The 23,416-nt window shown below is 41.4% G+C and overlaps 1 protein-coding gene across 8 annotated transcripts in view; it reads right to left on the bottom strand.

The window, feature by feature from the left end:
* The window catches only part of ARHGAP12 (Rho GTPase activating protein 12), a 111,544-nt gene that overhangs the window by 80,184 nt on the left and 7,944 nt on the right, over positions 1-23,416 (bottom strand). For 4 of the 8 annotated variants that reach the window (XM_079914608.1, XM_079914601.1, XM_079914606.1 and 1 more), the window contains exons 2-3: positions 14,654-14,692; positions 12,254-13,008 (exon numbers count right to left, since the gene is read on the bottom strand). In XM_079914608.1, coding sequence (XP_079770734.1) covers positions 12,254-12,937 — 684 coding nt within the window. In that variant the 5' untranslated portion in view covers positions 12,938-13,008; positions 14,654-14,692. Of the gene's footprint in view, positions 1-12,253; positions 13,009-13,855; positions 14,370-14,394; positions 14,512-14,653; positions 14,937-23,416 lie in introns of those variants that run through there. The other 4 variants (XM_079914603.1, XM_079914604.1, XM_079914602.1 and 1 more) reach the window with 4 other exon arrangements.

The following is a 23,416-nucleotide window of genomic DNA, read 5'->3' as shown; positions in this document are numbered from 1 at the left end:
GAGAAGGCCTTAGTTCCAATCACCCCTAACGCCTACATGAATAAACCCTTCCTCTAGTTTGGTTACATGAGCCAGTAAATTCCTTTTTGCCTAAACTAGGCACAGTTGGGTTTCTACCACTAAGTCCTGACTAACAGACAGGAATTAAAGCAGAAAAGGGTAAAATAAAGCCAAGTGCATCTAGGATCATGAGGCAGAAGGACAGGTCAAGTTTTTAAGAAAGGTAAAGAAGAGACCAACGTGTCTTAGAAAAGGAAAAGGTGAGAAAAGGGCAGGAAAAAGGTGAAAGAGAGGAGGATGTAAAGAGATTTATGTGGATTGTGAGCCCAGCGGCACCATATGCATGAACACACGTGCAGGCATTTTCTTGAAAAGATGGTCTACGGCTGTCACTAGATCCTCGGAAAGCAGCCTGATAAACAGATCGATGCTAAACTAAAGCAGGCTCTTGATTCCAGGAAGAAGTTAATGATAGATGATAAAGCACTTACTTTCTAATATCAAGAGTTTCTGAGAAAAGACCCGCAGCAGTTAGAACAAGGTGCTCTTCTCATGGAGAAGAGAAGGCATGCCAAAGAAAGTAAGAACAGTCATCCTAAGAGATCTCGATTCATTCTGCCTTCAGGTTTGACCCAAATGTAATTTCAAGCAGATCTAGCTCCTCTCCCAAATTTCCATCTAATTAGACATTTATGCCTAAATTTCCTTAAAGATTTATCAATTTTCACTCCATAATTACCTTGCCCAGAACTTTCACTTTAAGAATCTGGGTTTCTGGATACCCTGAAATTAGAGTAAAATTTGATGTAAGTGTGCATTTCTTGAGAGAGGAGTTTGCATTTTTCACCAAATTCTGATTGCATTTTTCATCAAATTGCATTTTTCATATAAATCCTGTGACTTTATAAATATGTACGTAGTCAATTAAATAAAATCAAAACAACTTTATTCTTTCCTGTTTTGATTTAGTAGAAAGATTTGACAAGAAGATGATCCTAGAAAGCAGAAACAGAAGATAGTTTCCCAAATGCTATTCAGAGGAGGAAAATACAAAGAAAGGAAAACTAAAGGACAAACTAACAAAACCACCCAAAAGAGCACTGCTGATCTCATCACTCCCAGGGATGTCACGAATTAAAATATTACTGAAATAAGATTCAAGCTTAATACAAACAACTCTCCGTATGTGGCGATGATGACCATTTCTGCAGATCATCAGAACCCTTTTCTTTACTTCCCACCACCCCTTTAGTACTTTATATGCTCAAGCAAAGGGCAGTCCAAGAACTGGAATGGAACTAAAATGCTGATCAATTACTACTTGCTAAAGTAAGTTTAAAGAATAAAAAAAAGATTAACGAGGGGAGAGAGAAAAACTACTTTATTATTCCACCTACAGATTTCACATTAATACATTTCCTGTTCAACACAGGCAGAGATTATTAAGGGCTTACTATAAATATGTTCAATTTCATGTACATCTATTCTTATATTGAGTCTTTTATTTATTATTTATTTTAGTTATTTAAATGAAATGTCAGTTCCAGTTTACCAGCTTTTTCGCTTTTATCTTCTAATGATTAAGCCACCAGATACACCTATCTTGGTTGTCTCAAAACAGTCAACTGTTTTAACTAATTTTTCAAGAGTCAAGTATTGTTAATACTAGATTATGCATTCTGGGCAGGGGGATATAGAAAATCCAGAATCTGACAGTAATTTGGCTGGCCAGCCTTCGAAAGCAAAGCCACTAAATATACCTGCCAGTTGATCTGATTAAGTAGATCTGCCACCCATGAGATCGTCTTTCTGAAATTTGGTAGAGATATTAATCACTCCAGTTTCTGTGCCAAAAAATATACCACCAATTCTACTAATAATTATTATCAAAAGGAATACAAAGTTCACCTTCACACTCAAGTAAGTAAAGGTACAGCTTTCTACTTTATAAAAACATTTAAAAATAATTTTGAAAATTGTTTAAAAATCCAGGAACCACTTAAAATGTTCATCTCCTATGATTCAAGGTCTAAGAAAGATTTTAGTGATTTTTAATATATATATAAACTTAAAACACCAGGTTTTAGAAAACTAAGGGTTCTGAAAGAGCAGTGAAACCCTTAAACATACTGTGCCTGGGCATTCTAATCTCTAAGACTGCCAGCAACTACAAGACTTGGAGAGAATAGAACTAGGATCGTGCTTGGGGCTTCCCTTGTGCCAGATACACAAGGAGTTCCACACACAGTATTTCATTAAATATAACAACAATTCTCAGTTCATTTTTAGAGGTAAGAAAACTGAGGCTCAGCGATTAGGGGACTTGCCCATGGACATACAGCTACACAGCAGCAGATCCCAAATCTTAAAAGCCACATCTGTCCTAACTCAAGTTCAGACCTACATTGCCCTAAATTTAAAAAGTAAAACAGGGCTTCCCTGGTGGCACAGTGGTTAAGAATCTGCCTGCTAATGCAGGGGACACGGGTTTGAGCCCTGGTCCGGGAAGATCCCACATGCTGCCGAGCAACTAAGCCTGTGTGCCACAACTACTGAGCCCTGTGCTATAACTACTGAGGCCCGTGCACCTAGAGCCCGTGTTCTGCAACAAGAGAAGCCACCGCAATGAGAAGCCTGCGCACCGCAAGGAAGAGTAACCCCCGCTCGACACAACTAAAGAAAGCCCGGGCACAGCAACGAAGACCCAACACAGCCAAAAATAAATATAAACAAATAAATAAATTTATTTTTAAAAAGAGAGAGAGAGACATAATTTGAGAGCAAATCACAAAAGACAACAACAACAAAAAAGTAAAATAAACAATACCAGCACTCAAGAGACAATTCCAACTGCTTTGAAATAAGACACTGAACTTCATCCATACTTTACCAAAGAAAATCATGATATAAACGCTGAAGATTAGGTTTTCAGACAAATTCACTAAAACTTATTCAAGCCATTATACAGCATAAGCCATCAGCACCCAAATCTCCTAAAATTCCTAATTTGGGAGCTGCTCTAAGCAATAAAGAAATTAAACAGGAAGTTGTGGTGAGTCTGAGCAGGTGGCAAAGCAGCATTTCAGAGCATTTTAAGGAAGCTAAGTAATGACTCCACGCGTTCCAGCAGCAGGGCAGGGGAGGACTTCACAAAAGGGTCTACCAACAGCGAGCGAGGATCTGGACGAAAGGGGACATTATTTGCTGTCGCTACACAAAGCTAATTTACGTCTGTTTTTAGATTCAGCACCATCTTTGTGGAAACAGATTTAGGAAAATCTCTAACAAACACTGAAACCTTTTATACCTAATCCTGAATTAACCAGAAAATCTAATTAGCCTGAAAAATTACACCTCTCAGCATTCTTCTTTGTTTAGTAAATATTCTGTTTGCATAATAGATATTTTGAAAATACTCCGTATGGTGAAACTGCACATACAGTATGATTCTTTCTTTGTAAATACACAGATATATTTATGATTGTATAATTAAAATCTGTATTTTTAAATACAATAAACATCTGTATTAACAGTCCACATAATATGGGAATAAAGACTAAAAAGAAATATTTAAATATTCTTCAATTAGAAACAAAGCTTCAATCTATAAAAAATTACAGAATTGATTTTGTGAACCTAGTGTACTATGATAACACCTAGAAATGTTGATGAATTGTTCCATATATAAAATTTTCCAGATGAATTTAATATTAGATTTCAAATACCAGAAATACATTAGTTTAGCACTGTCAATGAAGAAACTTTCTATAAATATATCTGCAAATATAAAAAAGCTAATATAGAACATAAACATTTCTAGATTCATAATCATAAACATTCATATTGTATTTTTAAAATAACATGATTCTCAGCTTTACAGTATTTTGGCCTTCGTCCTAAAGTCATCACTTCTTCTGGCATCCTGTCAGCCTCACAGATGAAGGTCTACCATCTCGACTTTCCAGCTTTAGACCTCACTTTCTAACTACAGGGAACCGGGAAACTTGATACTCAAGGCTGGTAAGACACACATATTAAAGGAATATTAATGAGATCATGAGAGAAAAATAGGGCATCAGGAGCAAAGCGTATAATTTTTAAGGCTGTTCTAAGGTTTGGAGCTCGGAACTAACACTGATTTTTCAGTTTCATCTTCATATCAACCATTAGTATAAACTTTGAAATGACCTAAAAACTTGATCTGATGAAGACGCTGCATATGATGTACCCAATTTAAGGGGGGGGGGTGGAGACTGAATATTATGATTTTTTTGTTGTTGTTGCGGAGCACAGGCTCCGGACGCGCAGGCTCAGTGGCCATGGCTCACGGGACCAACCGCTCCACAGCATGTGGGATCTTCCCGGACCGGGGCACAAACCCGCATCCCCTGCGTCGGCAGGCGGACTCTCAACCACTGCGCCACCAGGGAAGCCCTATGATTTTATTTTTACTCAAATTTTGGAATCTCTCTATTGCATTACAGTTTTCTACCCCCAACTTCACCTCTCTAATAACATTCTTCATAGAGCCTATGCTGTGTCAAAGGTCATAGCACTGCTGGATGGCTGTTTTTCAAGCAGAAACATGCATCTTTGATGGGACATTAATCTAGGTCTCCCCTTCCATGTATTTGTGGCTAAACACTGGTCATTATTACAGAAGCATTTAGCACGTCTACTATGTACCAGGGTACTATGCTAGGCACCGGACAGACAGAGAGATCAAGACATGGTAGATAGCTTGGCCTTGGAGACCACAGACTGACTAGTGAGAAGAAAGAAAACAATCATAAGTGTGATGAGTACAGCGAAGGGAAAAGACAGGGCATGATGGAAGCTTGTGATGAGAGGATCCCCCAGAGAACTTTCACCACTGCCAAGTGGCAAAGAGGCCATCCTCTAACCAAGACTGTTAAGAGGTCAAGACAATGAGTACTTAAAAACTACCATTAACAACTTACCAATCACTTCCAGTTCTGGGAAAAAGGAGGAAATGTACTTTACCCTATTCCTCACACTAGGTATAAATAAAAACATAATATATAAAACAAACAGAAGACAACTCTGAAAGGCAGAGAGAAGGTAAACCAACTGTGACCTCACGACCCAATGAACAACAAACCGGTGAGTTCCCTGGGTTTAGTTGTGGCTTCATACACCACAGGTTTGAAAAGGGAAGTCAGGGACTTCCCTGGTGGTCCAGTGGGTAGGACTCTGCACTCCCAATGCAGGAGGCCCAGGTTCGATCCCTGGTCGGGGAACTAGATCCCACATGCATGCTGCAACTAAGAGTCCACATGCCACAACTAAGAGTCCGCATGCCGCAACTAAGAAGTCTGCATGCCACAACTAAGAAGTCCGCACACTGCAACTAAAAACAGGTGCACCCAAAATATAATAAATATTTTTAAAAAAAGAGGGAAGTCAGCAACCCAGAAACACCAACAGGCACAGACCAAAAAAGCCCCAACAAATCCCTGCTCTACATCTAGCAGAAGATCCAGAAAAGGGGAAGACCAGCAAGACTGAAAGGTTTTGGATATTACCGCACTAGTCCAGCCAAATGGCACAGAACAAACCACCGATTCCACCCACAGACCACCAGCGGTGGCAAGCATGGCTGTAACAGGCACCCTACAACCCCCGCCAGGGTGGTGTCAGAGAAGGCAGAGGCAGCAACCAGGGAGGTCACTGCCAGACAGTCACAAGACCCCCCAACCTATGTACATACACACAGAGGGCGCTTACTGGAGACTCAGAACCTGCACCACCGCCGAGCAGCAAGGAGGCCATCCTCTGACCAGCACATCGGTGGAGGGCATGTGGGCCAAGGAATGAGGCACTGCCGCCACCCCCCGCCCCGGCCAGGAAGGCAGCAGGGAGATGTACTGGGGAGCCAGGCACTAATGAGGAACTCTCAGAGAAGGCCAAAAACATGGGTACTTGAAGAAGTTAAAGCCTCTGTCTGGTACCTACAACTACATCAAACCTTAAACACAGTCCAATTTCTAGCCCGTTGAACATAACACTGCACGCTAGAGGCCTATTTACTTCCATTCCTATTACCCAATAAAACATGTCTGGCTCTCAACAAAAACTACGAAGCATGGCAAAAGGCAAGAAAAAAATCATCTAAAGAGATAAAGGTAGCATCAAACTCAGATACGGCACAGATGTTGGAATTATCAGGCGGAATTTAAAATAACTACTATTAATATTTTAAGGGCTGTAAAGGAAAAAGTAGGCAACATACAAGAACAAATGAGTAATGCAAGCAGAGGGATGGAAAATCTAAGACAGAATCAAAAAGAAATGCCACAAATTAAAACACTGTAACAGAAAAGAGAAAATGCCTTTGATGTGATGATCAGTAGACTGGACACGGCTGGGAAAAGAATCAATGAGCTTGAAGATACGTCAACAGAAATTTCCCAAACTGAAAGCAGGATAAATACCAAAAACTTACACAAATACCAAAGTACAAAAAAACGCACACAAACTGCAGAAAACCAAAGATGAAGAGAAAATCTTGAAAGAAGCCAGAAGCAAAAACACTGAACTAGTGAAGAACAAGAATAAGAGTTACAGCATACTTCTCTCTGGAGACCATGCAAACAAAAGAAGAGTGGGAAAAATATTTCAAGTGTTGAAAGAAAAAAATCACCAACAAGAACTCTGTATCTAAAGAAATCATGCGTCAAAGTGAAGCACTTTCCTGAACAAACAAAACTGAGAGAATTCAGCACTAGCAGACCTGCCTGCAAGAAATGTTAATACTGTTAAGATGGCATTACTCCCCAAATCAACCTACAGATGATCCCTATTAGAATCCCAGCTGGCATCTTCAAACCTGCCTCTGCTCCATCTTCACACCTTCCCTCTGTGTGGTGCCCCTCTGCCTCTCTATGGACATCTGTGGTTGCATGTAGGGTCCAGGATAATGTCCTCATCTCAAAATCCTTACCTTAATCATATCTGCAAAGGCCTTCTTCCCCTCTTCAGCCTACAATAGCAAAAATATCTTGGAAAAAGAAGAAAGTAGGAGGAATCAGTTTACTCAATTTCAAGGCTATTATATAGCTAGAGTAATGAAGCCTGTGTGGTATTAGAGGAGGGACATACATGTCTCTGAGTGAAACAGAAGAGATGGCCCAGAAACAGACCCATACAAGTGTGGCCAGCTGATTTTTGACAGAAGTGTAAAAGCAATTTATTGGAGGAAAGATAGCTTTTCAACGAACAGTACTGTAGTAATCAGATACCCATAGGCCAAAAAAAATGAACCCTGATTTAACCTCATACAAAAATTAAACTCAAAATGGATCACAGGGACTTCCCTGGTGGAGCAGTGGTTAAAAATCCGCCTGCCAATGCAGGGGACACGGGTTCATGCCCTGGTACGAGAAGATCCCACATGCCGCGGAGCAACTAAGCCCGTGCACCACAACTACTGAGCCCACGTGCCACAACTACTGAAGCCTGTGCACCACAACTACCGAAGCCCGCGTGCCTAGAGCCCATGCGCCACAACAAGAGAAGCCATCACTATGAGAAGCCTGTGTACCGCAGCAAAGAGTAGCCCCCACTCACCTCAACTAGAGAAAGCCCGTGCACAAAACCAAAGACCCAACACAGCTAAAAATAAATAAATAAATAAATTGATTTTTTTAAAAAATGGATCACAGATTCAAATGTAAAACTATAAACTTTTAGGGGAAAAAAAATACTTGAGGCAAATATTTAGAATCTAAACCTACTGTGATGGTTAATTTTGTGTGTCAGCTCAGCTGGGCCAGATATTTGGTGAAGCATTATTCTAGATGTTTCTGTGAGGGTGCTTTGGATGCAATTAACATTTAAATTGGTGGACTCTGAATAAATCAGGTTGCCCCCTGCCCCCAGTAGAGTGGGTGGCCTCATCCAGTCAGTTGAAGGCCCTCAGACAATGGAAGTCTGACCTCCCGTGCAAGAATAAGTTCTGCCAGCAGACAAACTTCGGATCTGAACTTCAACACTGGCCCTCCCCTGGGTCTCCGGCCTACCATCCCACCCTGCAGGTGTTGGACTTGCCAACTTGTATAATCACATAAGCCAATTCCTTAAAATAAATCTCTCTCCATACACACACACACACACACACACGCCCTATTGCTTGTTTCCCTGGAGAACCCTGACTAATAGAGCTATATAGCGAGTTCTTAAGATTTGACACAAAAGCCTGATCCATAAAAGGGAAAATTAATAAATTGGACTTTATCAAAATTAAAAACCTTTGCTCTGCAAAAGACACTGTTAAGAGTACAAAAAGACATTGGGAGAAAATATTTGCAAATTATATATCTGACAAATGACTAGTATCTAGACTATACTAAAAAGAGACTCTCTAATCAGCTTGATGCTTTGTGATGACCTAGAGGGGTGGGATAGGGAGGGTGGGAGGGAGGCTCAAGGGGGAGGGGGTATGGGGATATATGTATACATATAGCTGATTCGCTTTGTTGTACAGCAGAAACTAACACACCATTGTAAATTGCAATTACACTCCAATAAAGATTAAAAAAATAAAAAGTAAAAAAATTTAAAAATTCTCCAAACTCAACAGCACAAAAGTCTAATTAAAAATAGGCAAAAGCCTTGAAGAGACATTTCAATGAGAAGGATCTATTGATGGCAAATAAGCACATAAAAGGTGTTCAACATCATTAGCCATTCGGGAAATGGAAATTAAAATCAGGAGCAATCACTACACACCTATCAGAATGGCTAAAATAAAAAAGAGACACCACCAAATGCGGGTGAGCATGCAGAGGACCTGGACCACAGGCACTGCTGACATAAGTGTAAAACGTGCAGCCGCTCTAGGAAACAGCTTGGCAGCTTCTTGAAAAATTAAACGTGCAACTGCCATGTAACTGCTGCTTAATTTTCTTGAAAAGTTAAACAGCAATTATACACACGGGCATTTATGCCAAAGAAATAAGGAGGTACGTGCACACAAAAACCTGTGCACAAACGTTTATACGTAGCAGCTTTGTTTGCAAAGGCCAAAAACTGGAAACGCAGACATTCTTCAACGGGTGAATTATTTTTAAGTACGGTACATCCATACCATAGAATACTAGTTAGCAACAAAAAGAACAAACCCTGATACACACAACAACCTGGATCAATCTCCAGAGAATCATGTGGAATGATAAAAGCCAATCCCGGGGACTTCCCTAGTGGTCCAGTGGTTAAGAATCCACCTTCCAACGCAGGGAACGCAGGTTCAATCCCTGGCTGGGGAACTAAGATCCCACATGCTGCAGGGCGACTAAGCCCACATTCCACAACTAATAAGCCCACGCGCCACACCTAGAGAGCCCACGCATCTCAACTACTGAGCCTGTGAGCCACAACTAGAGAGAAGCCCACGTGCCGCAAAGAAGAGCCTGCACACTGCAACAAAGATCCCGCGTGCCGGAACTAAGACCTGACACAGCCAAATAAATAAATAAATATTTTTTAAAAAGCCAATCCCAAAAAGCTACATAGGCTGTGAGTCCATTTATATAACATTCCTGAAATGACAATATTATAAAAATGGAGAACAGATTAGTGGTGGTGAGCAGGTAAGCGGCGTTGGGGGTGGGAGGGGAGCGGGTGTGGCCATTAAGAGGGCAACATAAGGGTTCGTTGTGTTGATGGAAACGCCCAGCATCTCACCTGTACCAACATCAACACCCTGACTGTGATACTACAGTCCCGTCTGGCAAGACGTTACAACGGAGGTAAACGGACAGAGGGCACAGGGGACCCCTCACTATGGTTTCCTACCGCTGCTTATGGAGCGACAATCATCTCAAAATGGAAGTTTAGTTAAAGAAGACTGACCAGTACTAACATGTCAGAAGAATGAAAATCTCCCAGCAGACACGGCGGGGAGGGCGTAGATACTGACTGGGAAGGGGCTCATGGCTTTACACAAGCACAAATCCATCAAGCCATACATTTAAGATTAGTACAATTTACACACGTGATTATATGCTATGCCTCAGTGAAAAATTATTTTAAGTTGCCTTTTGGTTATTAATCTTGTTCACTGTAACCATGATATGATTATATATAAAATTTTTTTTAACTGTCTGTACATTTATCAACAATGAAACCGTGGGCAGCTTTTAGCAGAAGCTGTTTAGGTGGGGTGGTGAAGCCATAGGAGACCAGGTTAAGGAATGAGCAGGAAATGAGCGAACACAAAGAAGCAAATACGTGCAACTCTTTCCAGAAGTTGCCAGTAAAGAATGATAAGGTGATGCTCGGAAGGGAAGGTATTGCTGAAGAGCTTTACTAAAATAGGAAAACATGAGCAAAGGCACATCCTGAGGGAAAAAACTTGGTAAATAATGAGTCTAAAGCCATACGAGCACAACGCTACACAATGTTTAGCAAAAGGTTTGTGAAAAAGAGGGAAAAGCAAATATGAAGAGACACTCATTGATAGAAGATGCCACGCCTGCACTGCCTGCACTGGGGGGAGATCACTGATGACACTGGTGCACCTGTAGGTTTCATGGTGGGAATAACTGTAACAGAAACGACGACGACAACCGTAATGACAGCTCTGTGGTGCCGAATGTGTACTGCGACAGCCAGCCCCGAGGTGACCCTTAATGTCCCGTAGCCTGACATTCGCACTCTGTGCTGTGACCTCCACACAGAGCAGGGCTGAGCTGTGTGACTGCTAAGGCATGACAGGGCGCAACTTCCAACATCGGGGCATAACAGGCAACGCAGCTTCCACCCTCTTCCCTCTTGGATGGCTCTGTCTAGGGGAAAGCTAGTCACAACATTCAAGCATCTGCAAAGAGGCCCAAACAGGACCACGGAAGTGACCATCCTAGAGGCAGCTGCTCCGGCCCGGCCAAGACTTCGTAAGACGCCAACCCCGTGAGAGACCCTAAGCCTTTAAAACCACCAACTAAGCTGCTTCTGAATGACTGAGCCACAGAAACTGTGACATAATAAATGTTTACTGTTTTAAGCCAGGAGATCTGGGAGTAATTTATTAAGCAGCAGTAGATACCTACTCTACTTGCTTGAGTGCCAGGCATGCTAGGTATACAGGAACCCACTCGTGATCCCCATGTCAAGAGGAGGAAACTGAGACACACAGAAGTTAAGTAACTGGCCCCAATTATCACTCAGCCGGCAAGTGACATGGACCCGGATTCAAATCTAAGGACAGCTCGATTAACTGCTGTGCATACGTCCTCCCCAAGCAGAAGCAGTTCCCACCCCACAGTTTTCACTTCTGCCGTGAAACAGAAGGCAAGACTATCTGCTAAGACAGCAGGGAAAAGCAGGTGAATCAGAGAACTGAATAAAACGGAAAAGGTCTGAAACAGCTGCCACGAAGAGCTAGGACGAGGTCTGGCTAGAGAAATCGAACAGGATTTCCAAATAGTCCAGGAGAGGTTAGGAGCCATGACCTTCCACGTAGTGAATTTAAGATGAGCACGATGAAGAGAACACAGGGCTGCTAGTGGACCTACACATAACGCGTAATTTCAGGTGTGAAACAGTGGTGATGGCCAGATGGAAGAGAAAACACATGTCTTTCCCAAGTCCAACTAATACATAAGGACCCACGTGCAGAAAAATTCCAGGACACACGAAAGAAATATTCTACATCAAAGTATCACGTAAGGACTGAAGAAAAGACTAAGACGAATGATGATAAACTGACAGTAACTGCCTTGACCTCAAGCATCAGAAGTTTTTCTAGAGAACCTTCCCTTTTTCCTGTCTCCACTCAAAATGTCACAAGAAAAATTAAAACCTATAAAAGAAAAAGTGCATACTAGTTCCGTTACCATCAGACACACCTTAAGAGCAGCCTCACTGACTTAATTTGATGAATAAAACTTACAACAGAGCTTTAGGCCCAAAATTTATCAAATTCACTAATAATTAAACTTTTCTAAACACATTTCAGTTTCACGCATGTGCTTTTAAAATTACTTCACTTTACTTGACAAATTGACACAAAGGGGCTTCCCTGGTGGCGCAGTGGTTCAGAGTCCACCTGCCGATGCAGGGGACACGGGTTCGTGCCCTGGTCCGGGAAGATCCCACATGCCGCAACGGGAGAGGACACAACAGTGAGAGGCCCGCGTACCGCAAAAAAAAAAAAAATGTTTAAATAGTAACACCTATAATTAAACGGTTATGAAGGTGGCACAAGTGTTCCATCATCCACTTTCAGTCTTACCCTTATCTGCTCAGTGGAGCTGCTGCTAAGCTCATCACCGGACTCTGAATCGTGATGTATCCGTTCCGAGCCTTCTCCTGCTGAATCACAAGACTGTTCCTGGGAGAAGCCAGCTTTCTCTACGTCCAAGAACTCCGGACCAGGAAAGTGACCAAATAACCGTGTCCTATTCTGGCCAGAAACTTTGGGAGAATGTGAGTCACTGTTGAACTTTCCATTATTATGGGTCAGGTCCAGGCTGAGGTTGACAGTCTGACCTGGAATATAACTGGGTCCAAAATTCTGATTGGCATCACGAGTAAGACCTGTTCCTTGCACAGACGGCGATGGCTTTCCAAAACTTGAAAGCTCGGGCAATTTGCTCACATTTTCTGTGGACCTCTGCAGGTGGAGACTCTGCATCGTTTTCACAGAATGATTCGGCAGCCCCGCTGCCTGTTTCACAGGTGGCATCAGGGCTCTGCGGCCGACCTCCCTCACATACTGGGCAGGCACGTAAAACGCTTTGGAGTTCTCATCCAGCTTCACCTGCCACCAGTCATCGTTGGTCTTCTTCACCAGGATATATCGCTCCCCTTGTTTTATCACGACCTTTCTGTCCTTCGCTTCGTATTCGTAATCATATTCCACTTCAATATACACCTGCCCTGGAACAATCTTCCCACCTCTGTCAGCCATTTTCATTCCGTAATATTCACCTCTCAAAAAGGATGCTTTGCCACATTATGGCTCTGTGGCTTGTTGGATCGATACGGCTATTTTTATTTAAATGAAGGAAGAGAATGAAGAAAAAAGTTAACATAGTCTGGATTTTTAATATTCATTCACAAGCATCATAAAGAACATTACCTTCACATCTCAAACCCAGAAATTAAACATGTGTCTAATATCGTATGTGTGGTCCTGCATTACAAACGCTCTCATTCTAACTGTAATCTACATTTTTCAGTCGTTTATGACCAAAACTGAACCAATGACTGGAATGGTAGATACGCTAACCAACCAGACGTACGACTATCAAAAATAAGAGGTGAGAAGAACTTTCCTCCCTTTCATGACTACCTCAAACCTCCTTCACTTTCTTAGAAAGGCTCACTAACAGTAACTAATACATGTTAGGCACTTACCAAGGCCAGGCATTGCTCTAGGTTCACTGCATGCCTTATCAAAAACCCTCTTTGAAGCTGAGGCTGAATTTCAATGACCCTGAATTTCATTCACTGACCCTGTATTCTTTATTTTCTAAAATGATCAGGTGTATTAGTGAGCTTAAAAAAAAGTTATCCAAATATATGTTTCATTTTCTAATATAAACTGATTAAAAAGCAGCATTGTTATTTTTAGGCAAAATACACACAAACAGAGAAAAGCATCTGCTAGTTTACTTTTGTTTCCTCTTACATCCACCCCAGTACGATGACATCCTCCTTAGCTGAATCCCACAAATCCCAGCAAGTAACCAGTCTTTTTATTTGTAAATTTTACACACACACACACACACACACACACACACACACACACCATGCAAAGTCTACTAGAAATATCCCTAAAATGGCTTGAGAAACCTAGGATTCACTGTTACAATTCCAAATATTTTAGTACCTCATAAAACACAGCATTCAAGCTTCAGAATGATCACAGCATCTCGATTTTGCTACAATTCAAGTCGAGCCCCAACTACTGTGGGATGAATTGTGTTCCCCAAAAAGGTATGTCTAAGTCCTAACACGGGACCTGTGAACGTGACCGTACTTGGAACTAGGGTCTTGGCAGATGCGATCAATTTGAGATGAGTTCACATTGATTAGGGTGGGCCCCAAATCCTTGGAGACAAGGAGAGGAGACGCGGAGGGAATAAGACCACGTGCAGACAGAGGCAGAAATGGGGAGTGAAGCAGCTACAAGTCAAGGAATGCCAGCAACCGCCAGAAACTGGAATGGCCAAGGAAGGATTCTCCCCTAGAGCCTTCAGAGGGAGCACAGAGGACCTCTGGCTCCAGAACAGTGAGAGAGTAAGTTTCTGTAGTTTTTAGGTCACCCAGCTGGTAGCACTTTGTTACAGCAGCCCTAGGAAAACACACTCAACCCAGCACTCCAGGATCCTCAGGCAAACCAGAGTAACTCTGACTAGTGAGATGTACCAGAAATGTTCCTACAAGGTCGCGTAGCCTCCCAATTTTCCTCAGCACCTAAGTACCGGCACGGAACTATTTACACTATATGTGCAGTAACCACCACGCCCCTGCGGACAACATCCTCTGAAACAGACAAAGCCCAGGTGATAACTAGTTAGGCATACAATTTCAGCAACTAAAATTTACTTTCTAGACAAACTACTTGAATAATAAATTTAATATAGTAATGTTGTTTCAAAAAAAATAATAAAAATAAAGAACTTACCTTAGAAGGAGAACTAAACAGCCAGTCTTACATTTAAACCTATAGAAAAAATAATAATAAAGTTCATTAACTTTAACCGAGATTGCTTAAAGAAGGCTAAGAATGCAATGTTGCTCGCGGTTTTAGAAGCATAACTTTTGTACAACAGCTATAAGGCACACAGTACAATTTTACATATCACGACTGCATCCAGCACCGCCCTCCAAACAAAGCACACTTTACCACTGCCCCTCCTACTTCATTTCCACTTCGTTTCAACTTCATTTTCGCCCTTAGTTTTTATCCTGACAGAAATATCTTTTCAAACTTCTAATAACATGAGTAACAACTTTTGTAAAATCGTTAGTAAAAAACAAACCCAGAATGTGAGACATTCCATGAGAAACACACCTGAACTCTTCAAAAACTCAATTTCATGAAAAATGAAAGAGAGAGAGAGATTCTTCTAGATTAAAGGCGACTACTGACACACAACAACTGAATCCACTCAGTGTCCTAACAGGTACCTAAAACTTAACCATACCCAAAATCTACCCCCCCCACCCCGACCCCGCCCAATCTGCCTGGTCTTTCCCCACACAGTAAATAGAAATTCTAAGCTTCAAAGCAATCAGCCTTTATTTTCACGCATTACCAGGGCATTAGTCACTATGAACCTTAATCCTTTTACCTACATAAAAGGTTTTCACTACAACTTTTCAAAACTCCACATTGAAATACTTATCCTCAGGCGATGTTTTTTTTCTTTTACTTTCCAGGAAGTAATGAAATAACTTACGAAACATCTCTGAAGATACTGAAACAAGTCAGGGAACACACAGAAGGCTACAGGAGCTCAGGTGTACCAGAACTGCTCAGACACTGATCCGCGGGCATGGAGCAAAGGAAAGTATGAAGAGTAAGGAGTAAACTGCATGGTTTCCTGGTAGCACGGGAGGGGCCGTGGGGTGGAGTGCAGCACAGGTTAGCGGCGTCCACGCCCGGGCCTCTCACTGCCAGGCTTTACGACCACACCTTCCCCACCGACCGCAGAGGTATGGAGGAAGAGGAACCAGGGAAAACGGGAAGTCAGTTTCACCACGCTCAACATGGGACACCCAAACTAAAGTTCTCAGTACTGTAAAGCAAATAAGAAGTGGGAGGACAAGAAAGAGGAGAAGCAGTCAAAAGACATCCAGATAGAACAGGTAGTTGATACAAGGCAGATGACATGAGCAAGAGTGAGCACAGGGGTAACAGGACCTGAGAACAGGTTTCTAGTTAATACGGGGATGGGGGTGGGAAACGAACTGGGAAGCCCGAGACAACTGAAATAATAAACTTCTAGAAAGTCACGTAGCAGGAATTATGTATCACAATCCAAGGTCTAGGAAAAGTTAGATAAAATAAATATGAAGAGAAAAGCCCTATTATAAACTACAGATTCAAATAAAATTAAAATAATTGTGGGGTAGCTCTAAAAACTTGGATCTAAGGGAAATTTATCTGCATATATATGAATAACATCTGCTGCCTATTTTTATTTAAAAACATAAGCTGCATTAAAACAAATGTTTGTGGTTTTAATTTTGGTTTGTTTCTTCGTCTATTCCCCAAACTGTGGATTTTTTTTAAGTTTTTTTTTGAAGTATACTTGTTTTACAATATCATGTAAGTTTCAGGTATACAGCACAGCACTTCAGTTATATATATTCTCTTTCAGATTCTTTTCCCTTGTAGGTTATTACATAATATTGAGTATAGTTCCCTGTACTATACAATAGATCCTTCTTGATTATCTTTTTTTTAATTAAGAGTGATCATCTCTTTTATTTTTAATTTTTATTTTATTTTGTTTATTTATTTTTTGGCTGTGTTGGGTCTTCCATTGCTGTGCACGGGCTTTCTCTAGTTGCGGTGAGTGGGTGCTACTCTTTGTTGCAGTGTGCAGGCTTCTCACTGTGGTGGCTTCTCTTGCTGCGGAGCACGGGCTCTAGGCCCACGGGCTCAGTAGTTGTGGCACGCGGGCTCAGCAATTGTGGCTCGCGGGCTCAGTAGTTGTGGCACACAAGCTTAGTTGCTCCACGGCATGTGGGATCTTTCCAGACCAGGGCTTGAACCCGTGTCCCCTGCATTGGCAGGCGGATTCCTAACCAGTGCGCCACCAAAGAAGTCCCTTGATTTTCTATTTTATACAGACTAGCCTGTGTATGTTAACCCCAAACTTCTAATTTATCCCCCCCCACGCTGTGTATTCTTCTCTTTAGATTAGGTTGGGCACTGTTTATCCTGCTATCTTAACCTCTCAAGTATTTCGATTAGAATCTTGTTCAACTACGACGCCCTCTGAGCACAACACTCCTCCAACTGAAACATATTCTACACTTATCACCACACTCCTCCACCCTTTTTCATCACACACACACCTACTAAGCACCCAACCACGAGGACAGAGTTTTTGCACATCTACTATTCGGTAACAACCACTGCTTTTCTTTGAGGCGTGAAAAGCCTCTTACCAGTGGTCCTCTTCCTCGAGCTTCAACAAGAACAGACACACCCAGAGACACAGAACGTTTTACAACTTTTATTTCTTCCCCACCCCCACCAAAGTCAGATTCATTTCTACCAGGCTATTTTAAAATCTAATGGACTCCTCCTTTCTGTCTACCAATTTTTCTCATTTTCTTTCCTAGCACAAATTACACAGCCAGCAAATGTTATCTTCCCCCCCCAAGACATCTGCTTTAATCAACTACATCTCACAGCGTGAGATCCTTACCAGGTACATCAAAAAGTAAACAAGTAAACAAAGTCTTAAGAGGACTGGGATAATTGTATCCATAATTAATGACCTTACAATTTAAGTCTGACACATACATGTACAACATACTTAGCAATTCTAACACCATGAACAACAAAATGCTAATATAGCCTCACACACATATTAACCCACTTAAAAATACCACAATTTAAGCACCGATTCTTGACACTAAGTCCTCCAGTAGCTTTAAAAGTACTTGTTTAAAATTAACATTCCCTAAACAGCCCTCTACTAAAGAAATCAATTAAACTTAATGAGCACAACAAAAAAGTTAAAAACAACTCCAGCATAAGTTCCACAATAAGAAATTATTCCACCAAATAATTTTGTAGATTGTACACTTAACAAGAAATCACAGGCCATGATAGGGCACCTAAGGTTTTTTTCTTAATGCATGATCCCTGTTTTCTAAGAATAAAAACATATAGAATATAAGATATATATTTAGGCCTAAAGAACAGAAGCAAAATATACTCATTGCTATTATAAACTATTCTGGTCATAAAGAAATAGCAAAAATAGGAACACCAGAAAGGAGACAGGAAATAATCAGGTAACTGGAAAGCAGTAGAAAACTCAGCCAAGCACAAACTGGTAAAGGAAATTCACACCCAGATTGAAATATGAAACAAAAATGAGGAAACAACAAAAGAAGTACTTGGGAGAGCAAGCAGATTTTAATAAAAATGATATTTGCGGGCTTCCCTGGTGGCGCAGTGGTTAAGAATCTGCCTGCTAATGCAGGGGACACAGGTTTGATCCCTGGTCCAGGAAGATGCCACATGCCACAGAGCAACTAAGCCCGTGAGTCACGACTACTGAGCCTGTGCTCTAGAGTCCGTGAGCCACAACTACTGAGCCCACGTGCCACAACTACTGAACCCACGTGCCACAACTACTGACCTGCGCTCTAGAGCCCATGCTTTGCAACAAGAGAAGCCACTGCAATGAGAAGCCCGCGCACCGCAACAAAGACTAGCCCCCGCTCGCCCCAACTAGAGAAAGCCCACGTGTGGCAACGAAGACCCAACATAGCCAAAAATTAATTAATTAATTAATTAATTTTTTAAAAAAAGAAAGAAATGAGGTGGACGTAAGAAATTTTTCTTGGATTGTTACAAGAGTGAAGAAAATATTCCAATTTAAAAAGGAAGAAATATAACCTTGGGTTTGACAATTAGTCTCTAGATATACCACTAAATGCATAATCCATGAAAGAAAAAATTAAATAGGACTTTATTAAAATTAAAAACTTCTGCTCTGTGAAAGATAATGCTGGGAGAATGAAAACACAAACCACAGACAAGAAGAAAATATTTGTAAAATACATATCTGATGAAAGACTTTTATCCAAAATATACAAAGAACTCTTAAAACGCAAAAGAACCAAATTCTTTTTTTTTTTTTTTTTTGGTTTTTTGCGGTACGCGAGCCTCTCACTGTTGTGGCCTCTCCCACTCCGCCTGTGGCGGAGTACAGGCTCCAGACGCGCAGGCTCAGCGGCCATGGCTCACGGGCCCAGCCGCTCCGCGGCATGTGGGATCTTCCCGGACCGGGGCACGAACCCGTGTCCCCTGCATCGGCAGGCGGACTCTCAACCACTGCGCCACCAGGGAAGCCCCAGAACCAAATTCTTTAATCGAAAATGATCTGAAAAGAGACATCATGAAAGAATATATGCAGGTGACAAATGAGCACATGAAAAAATGCTCAACATTGTCATTAGGGAATTGCAAATTAAAACGAGATACCACTGTACAACTATTAGAACACCTAAAATCCAAAAAAACTGACACCACCAAATGCTGATGAGAGTATACAGCAACAGGAACTTTCATTCACTGCTGATGGGGATGCAAAATGGTTCAGCCACTTTGGAAGACAGTTTAACAGTTTCTATTGATACAAAGCTAAATGTTGTCTTAACCATACAATCTAGCAATCACATCCCTAGGTATTTAGCCAAATGAGTTGAAATCTTATTTCCACAAAAAGTCCTGCATGAAAATGTTCAGAGAAGCTTTATAACTGCACAAAACTGGAAGCAACCAAGATGTCCTTCAGTAGGAGAAAGGATAAACTGCGAGACAGCCAGACTTACAATACTATTCAGTGATAAAAAGAAAAGAGCTATCGAGCTATGAAAAGACAGAAATGAATCTTAGATATATTTTGCTAAGTGAAAGAAAAAAACATAGCCTGAAAAAGCCACATACGGAATGATTATATTATATGACATTCTGGCAAAGTCACAACCATAGAGACAGTGATTGCTGGTGTTAGGACGAAGGGGGGGGGATTCCATAGATGAAGCACAGGGGATTCTTTTAGGTCAATGAACTATTCTGTATGATACTGTAGTGGTGGACACATGACATTATGCCCTTGTCAAAACCCATTAATCTTTACAACACAAGCATGAAGTTCAATGTTTGCAAATTCTAAACAATCATTTAGGAGGTCGGGGGAATCCCAGGATGGAAAGCAGATGTGACAAGATAGTCTAACGGTATTACACATACATGGAACGACCTCACTGAATGGAGAGGGGATGGAGGGAGAGGTTAACCTCACTCATTCTGGAAATAAGTGAGGTTTATAAGAACACAGATAAAGGAACTGCACATAAGCACCGTGTTCTAACACATAAAAAACATTCCCCATGGGGTATGAATTAAAAATTCTGATACTGCTATACATGTACACACACTGGACTTGAATAATTAAGTACACAGAATGCAGATGTGGGCACCAAGTTTCCCAATGTTGGAATACGAATTTATAGACATGCAAGGGAGAAGGCTAGAATGGTCCTGGGGTAACACATTAGACTTGGAGACAGAAATATGAACTCACTTTGAGCTTACCACAGACACAGATGATTACATAAATAAGTATTACAGGTATATGTCTATACACTGCTTAGTACACCATACACAGATCCTTGCTGTCAGTAAAAATGACACCTTGGCAGCAACAAGCACACCTAGCACCCAGATTTGGTTTCTAATACCATTCTCCAAATAAAGGAACCGAGGCTCTTTGGAGAAATGACTGATTCAAGGGCTGGGGCAGGAAATATACAAGGTGAGCCTGGAGCCTGTAGTGACACATTCTCCCCACCTGGTTTTTACGTACTTGATTTAAATGCTTCCTATCATTAGACACTGTCTTCTTAAACAGTAACTCAAATTAAAAGTGGTATCATGCATATTTGATATTCCTATTAACATATCTTACATTATGCTGTCCCACCTTTAAATAAGTTAAACAAAATTACATTTCTTTTGTTCTTTACTTTTACACACTGCTTTTCTCATCAAAATACAAATTACAAGTATTTAAGAGGTATTAGGAGTTCTCCATTATCACTGGTTGTTACAGCTTCAAAATCATTCTAAAATGATCTCTTCTTATACATGGAAATCTAACTACTGACCCAACTGATATAGGGTAGAAAGTGAGGAGAGTACTGTATCCAAAAAATTTCACAAATTCAGTACTTTAGGAAAACAGCCCTGATCAAGCCCTTCAGACCAAAAACTATTAAACTGGCTTTTAAACCCCTCGGATTCACTTGCACACACTAAGACTTTTTTCTTTTTTTTACATCTTTATTGGAGTATAATTGCTTTACAATGGTGTGTTAGTTTCTGCTTCATAACAAAGTGAATCAGTTATACATATACATATGTTCCCATATCTCTTCCCTCTTGCGGTCTCCCTCCCTCCCACCCTCCCTATCCCACCCCTCCAGGCGGTCATAAAGCACCGAGCTGATCTCCCTGTGCTATGTGATGATGCAGGATACCAAGAAGATAGCCTAAAGGTAAAAAACACATAATCAGTAAAAAGTCTAAGGAACAAAAAGAACTTTTTCTTGAACCAATAGGTTAAACCTCCCTTTCCTTCATATGCTGTGTCATCAAAAGCCACCTATACCAACAATAGCTCCACATCAACCTCTAAAACCAGCCTTCTACGATCTTCACTTAGCCTCTACATTCTTCAGCTCTTTACTTCCTGCTACATGCACTCTAGTCAATGGATTCTTCCTCCTATATCCTCATCACCTGAGTCCCATATTTTAATTTCTCACTAAGAACTTCCTAAAATAATCAGCTAAGGGAGTTCCCTGGTGATCTAGTGGTTAGGATTGCCAGCTTTCACTGCCGTGGCCCGGGTTCACTCCCTGGTCAGGGAACTGAGATCCCGCAAGCCGTGTGGCCTGGCCAAAAAAATAAATAACTAAAATAAAATAATCAGTTAAAAAAAAAACCCAGAAGAAAGAAATTAAGATTTTTACAGTTCACACAATTTTCCTCTTGCCTCTGTGGCATCTCGCCCACCCTACCTGTTGTAACAACCCCATGCCCAGGGTCTCAGTCCACATCATTATACAAGTTGTTATGTATTAAGGAGAAAATCATAATCTTGGTCTTTAAGCAGTTTAATAGGATTTCCAATCCTCTAACAATTCACTTTAGAAGAAAAACTCCATTCACTTCACAACTCCACTGGCTACCCAAGCATTAACCACCAGCCCAACCCATTCAGATATTCCTCTGAAACTATACATGCTACCGTCTTAATCTCGGAGATGACTATTTACATTCAACCACTTTCAAATGTTTACCTAATCCCATGCTTTAAAAAAAGATACAGTCCACAAAACAAAGACAAATACAGCTACAAGTCCAGTGATCATTATGGTCTGGTCACTGCAAAGTTCTAGTCAGACATCAGCAACTTACTTAAAAAAAGAAATAAGTACTCATTATAATGCTTAAATTATGCCAATCTACTTCAAATTAAATTGTGATAAGGACAGTCAGGTAGGCAAAGGACTTGAATAGACGTTTTTCCAAGGAAGATACACAAATGGCCAATAAGCAAATCAAATGCAAATCAAAACCACAATGATAGGGCCTTCCTTGGTGGCGCAATGGTTAAGAATCCGCCTGCCAGGGACTTCACTGGTGGCCCAGGGGTTAAGAATCCACCTGCCAATGCAGGGGACACGGGTTCGAGCCCTAGTCCGGGGAAGATCCCACATGCTGCGGAGCAACTAAGCCCGTGTGCCACAACCACTGAGCCTGTGCTCTAGAGCCCACGAGCCACAACTACTGAGCCCGCGTGCCACGACTACTGAGCCCGCGCGCCTAGAGCCTGTGCTCCACAACAAGAGAAGCCACTGCAATGAGAAGCCCATGCACCACAAAGAAGACCCAACACAGCCATAAATAAATAAATAAATAAATAAATAAAGTATCCGCATGCCAATGCAGGGGACACAGGCTCCAGCCCTGGTCCAGGAAGATCCCACATGCCTCGGAGCAACTAAGTCCATGCACCACAACTACTGAGCCTGTGCTCTAGAGCCCGCGAGCCACAACTACTGAGCCCACGTGCCACTACTGAAGCCTGCACACCTAGAGCCCGTGCTCCACAACAAGAGAAGCCACTGCAATGAGAAGCCCACGCACCGCAACGAAGAGTAGCCCCCGCTCGCCGCAACTAGAGAAAGCCCACACACAGCAACGAAGACCCAAAGCAGCCAAAAATAAAATAAATGTATAAAAACAAAACAAAAAAACACAGTGATACACCACTCCATACCCATTAGGGTGGCTACTGTAAAAATAACAACAGAAATAACAAGTGTTGGTGAGAATGTGGAGAAACTGGAATTCTTATGCATTGCTGGTAGAAATGTAAAATGGAGAATGCAGTTTAAATCACCTTATACCTGTCTATTCCAAAACCATAAAAATCACTAAAATCCTCACATAGCTTTTACAGATTCTCTTTCAAAGTAAATACTATAAGGCAAATAAACATTCAACCTTTTAGAAAACTGAAAAGTAGCACTTCTGTAGCACACAGACAATGATGAACTACTACTGCTACCAATCCCCTAGAGGTTTCTGTCCTCTACTGGGGAAAAAAAAAACCCCACA

This window comes from Stenella coeruleoalba, assembly GCF_951394435.1.
Source record: "Stenella coeruleoalba genome assembly, chromosome: 2".
NCBI classification, from domain to species: domain Eukaryota; kingdom Metazoa; phylum Chordata; class Mammalia; order Artiodactyla; family Delphinidae; genus Stenella; species Stenella coeruleoalba.
The sequence above is the reverse complement of the archived record's forward strand: the minus strand, read 5'-3'. Positions and strand labels throughout refer to the sequence as shown.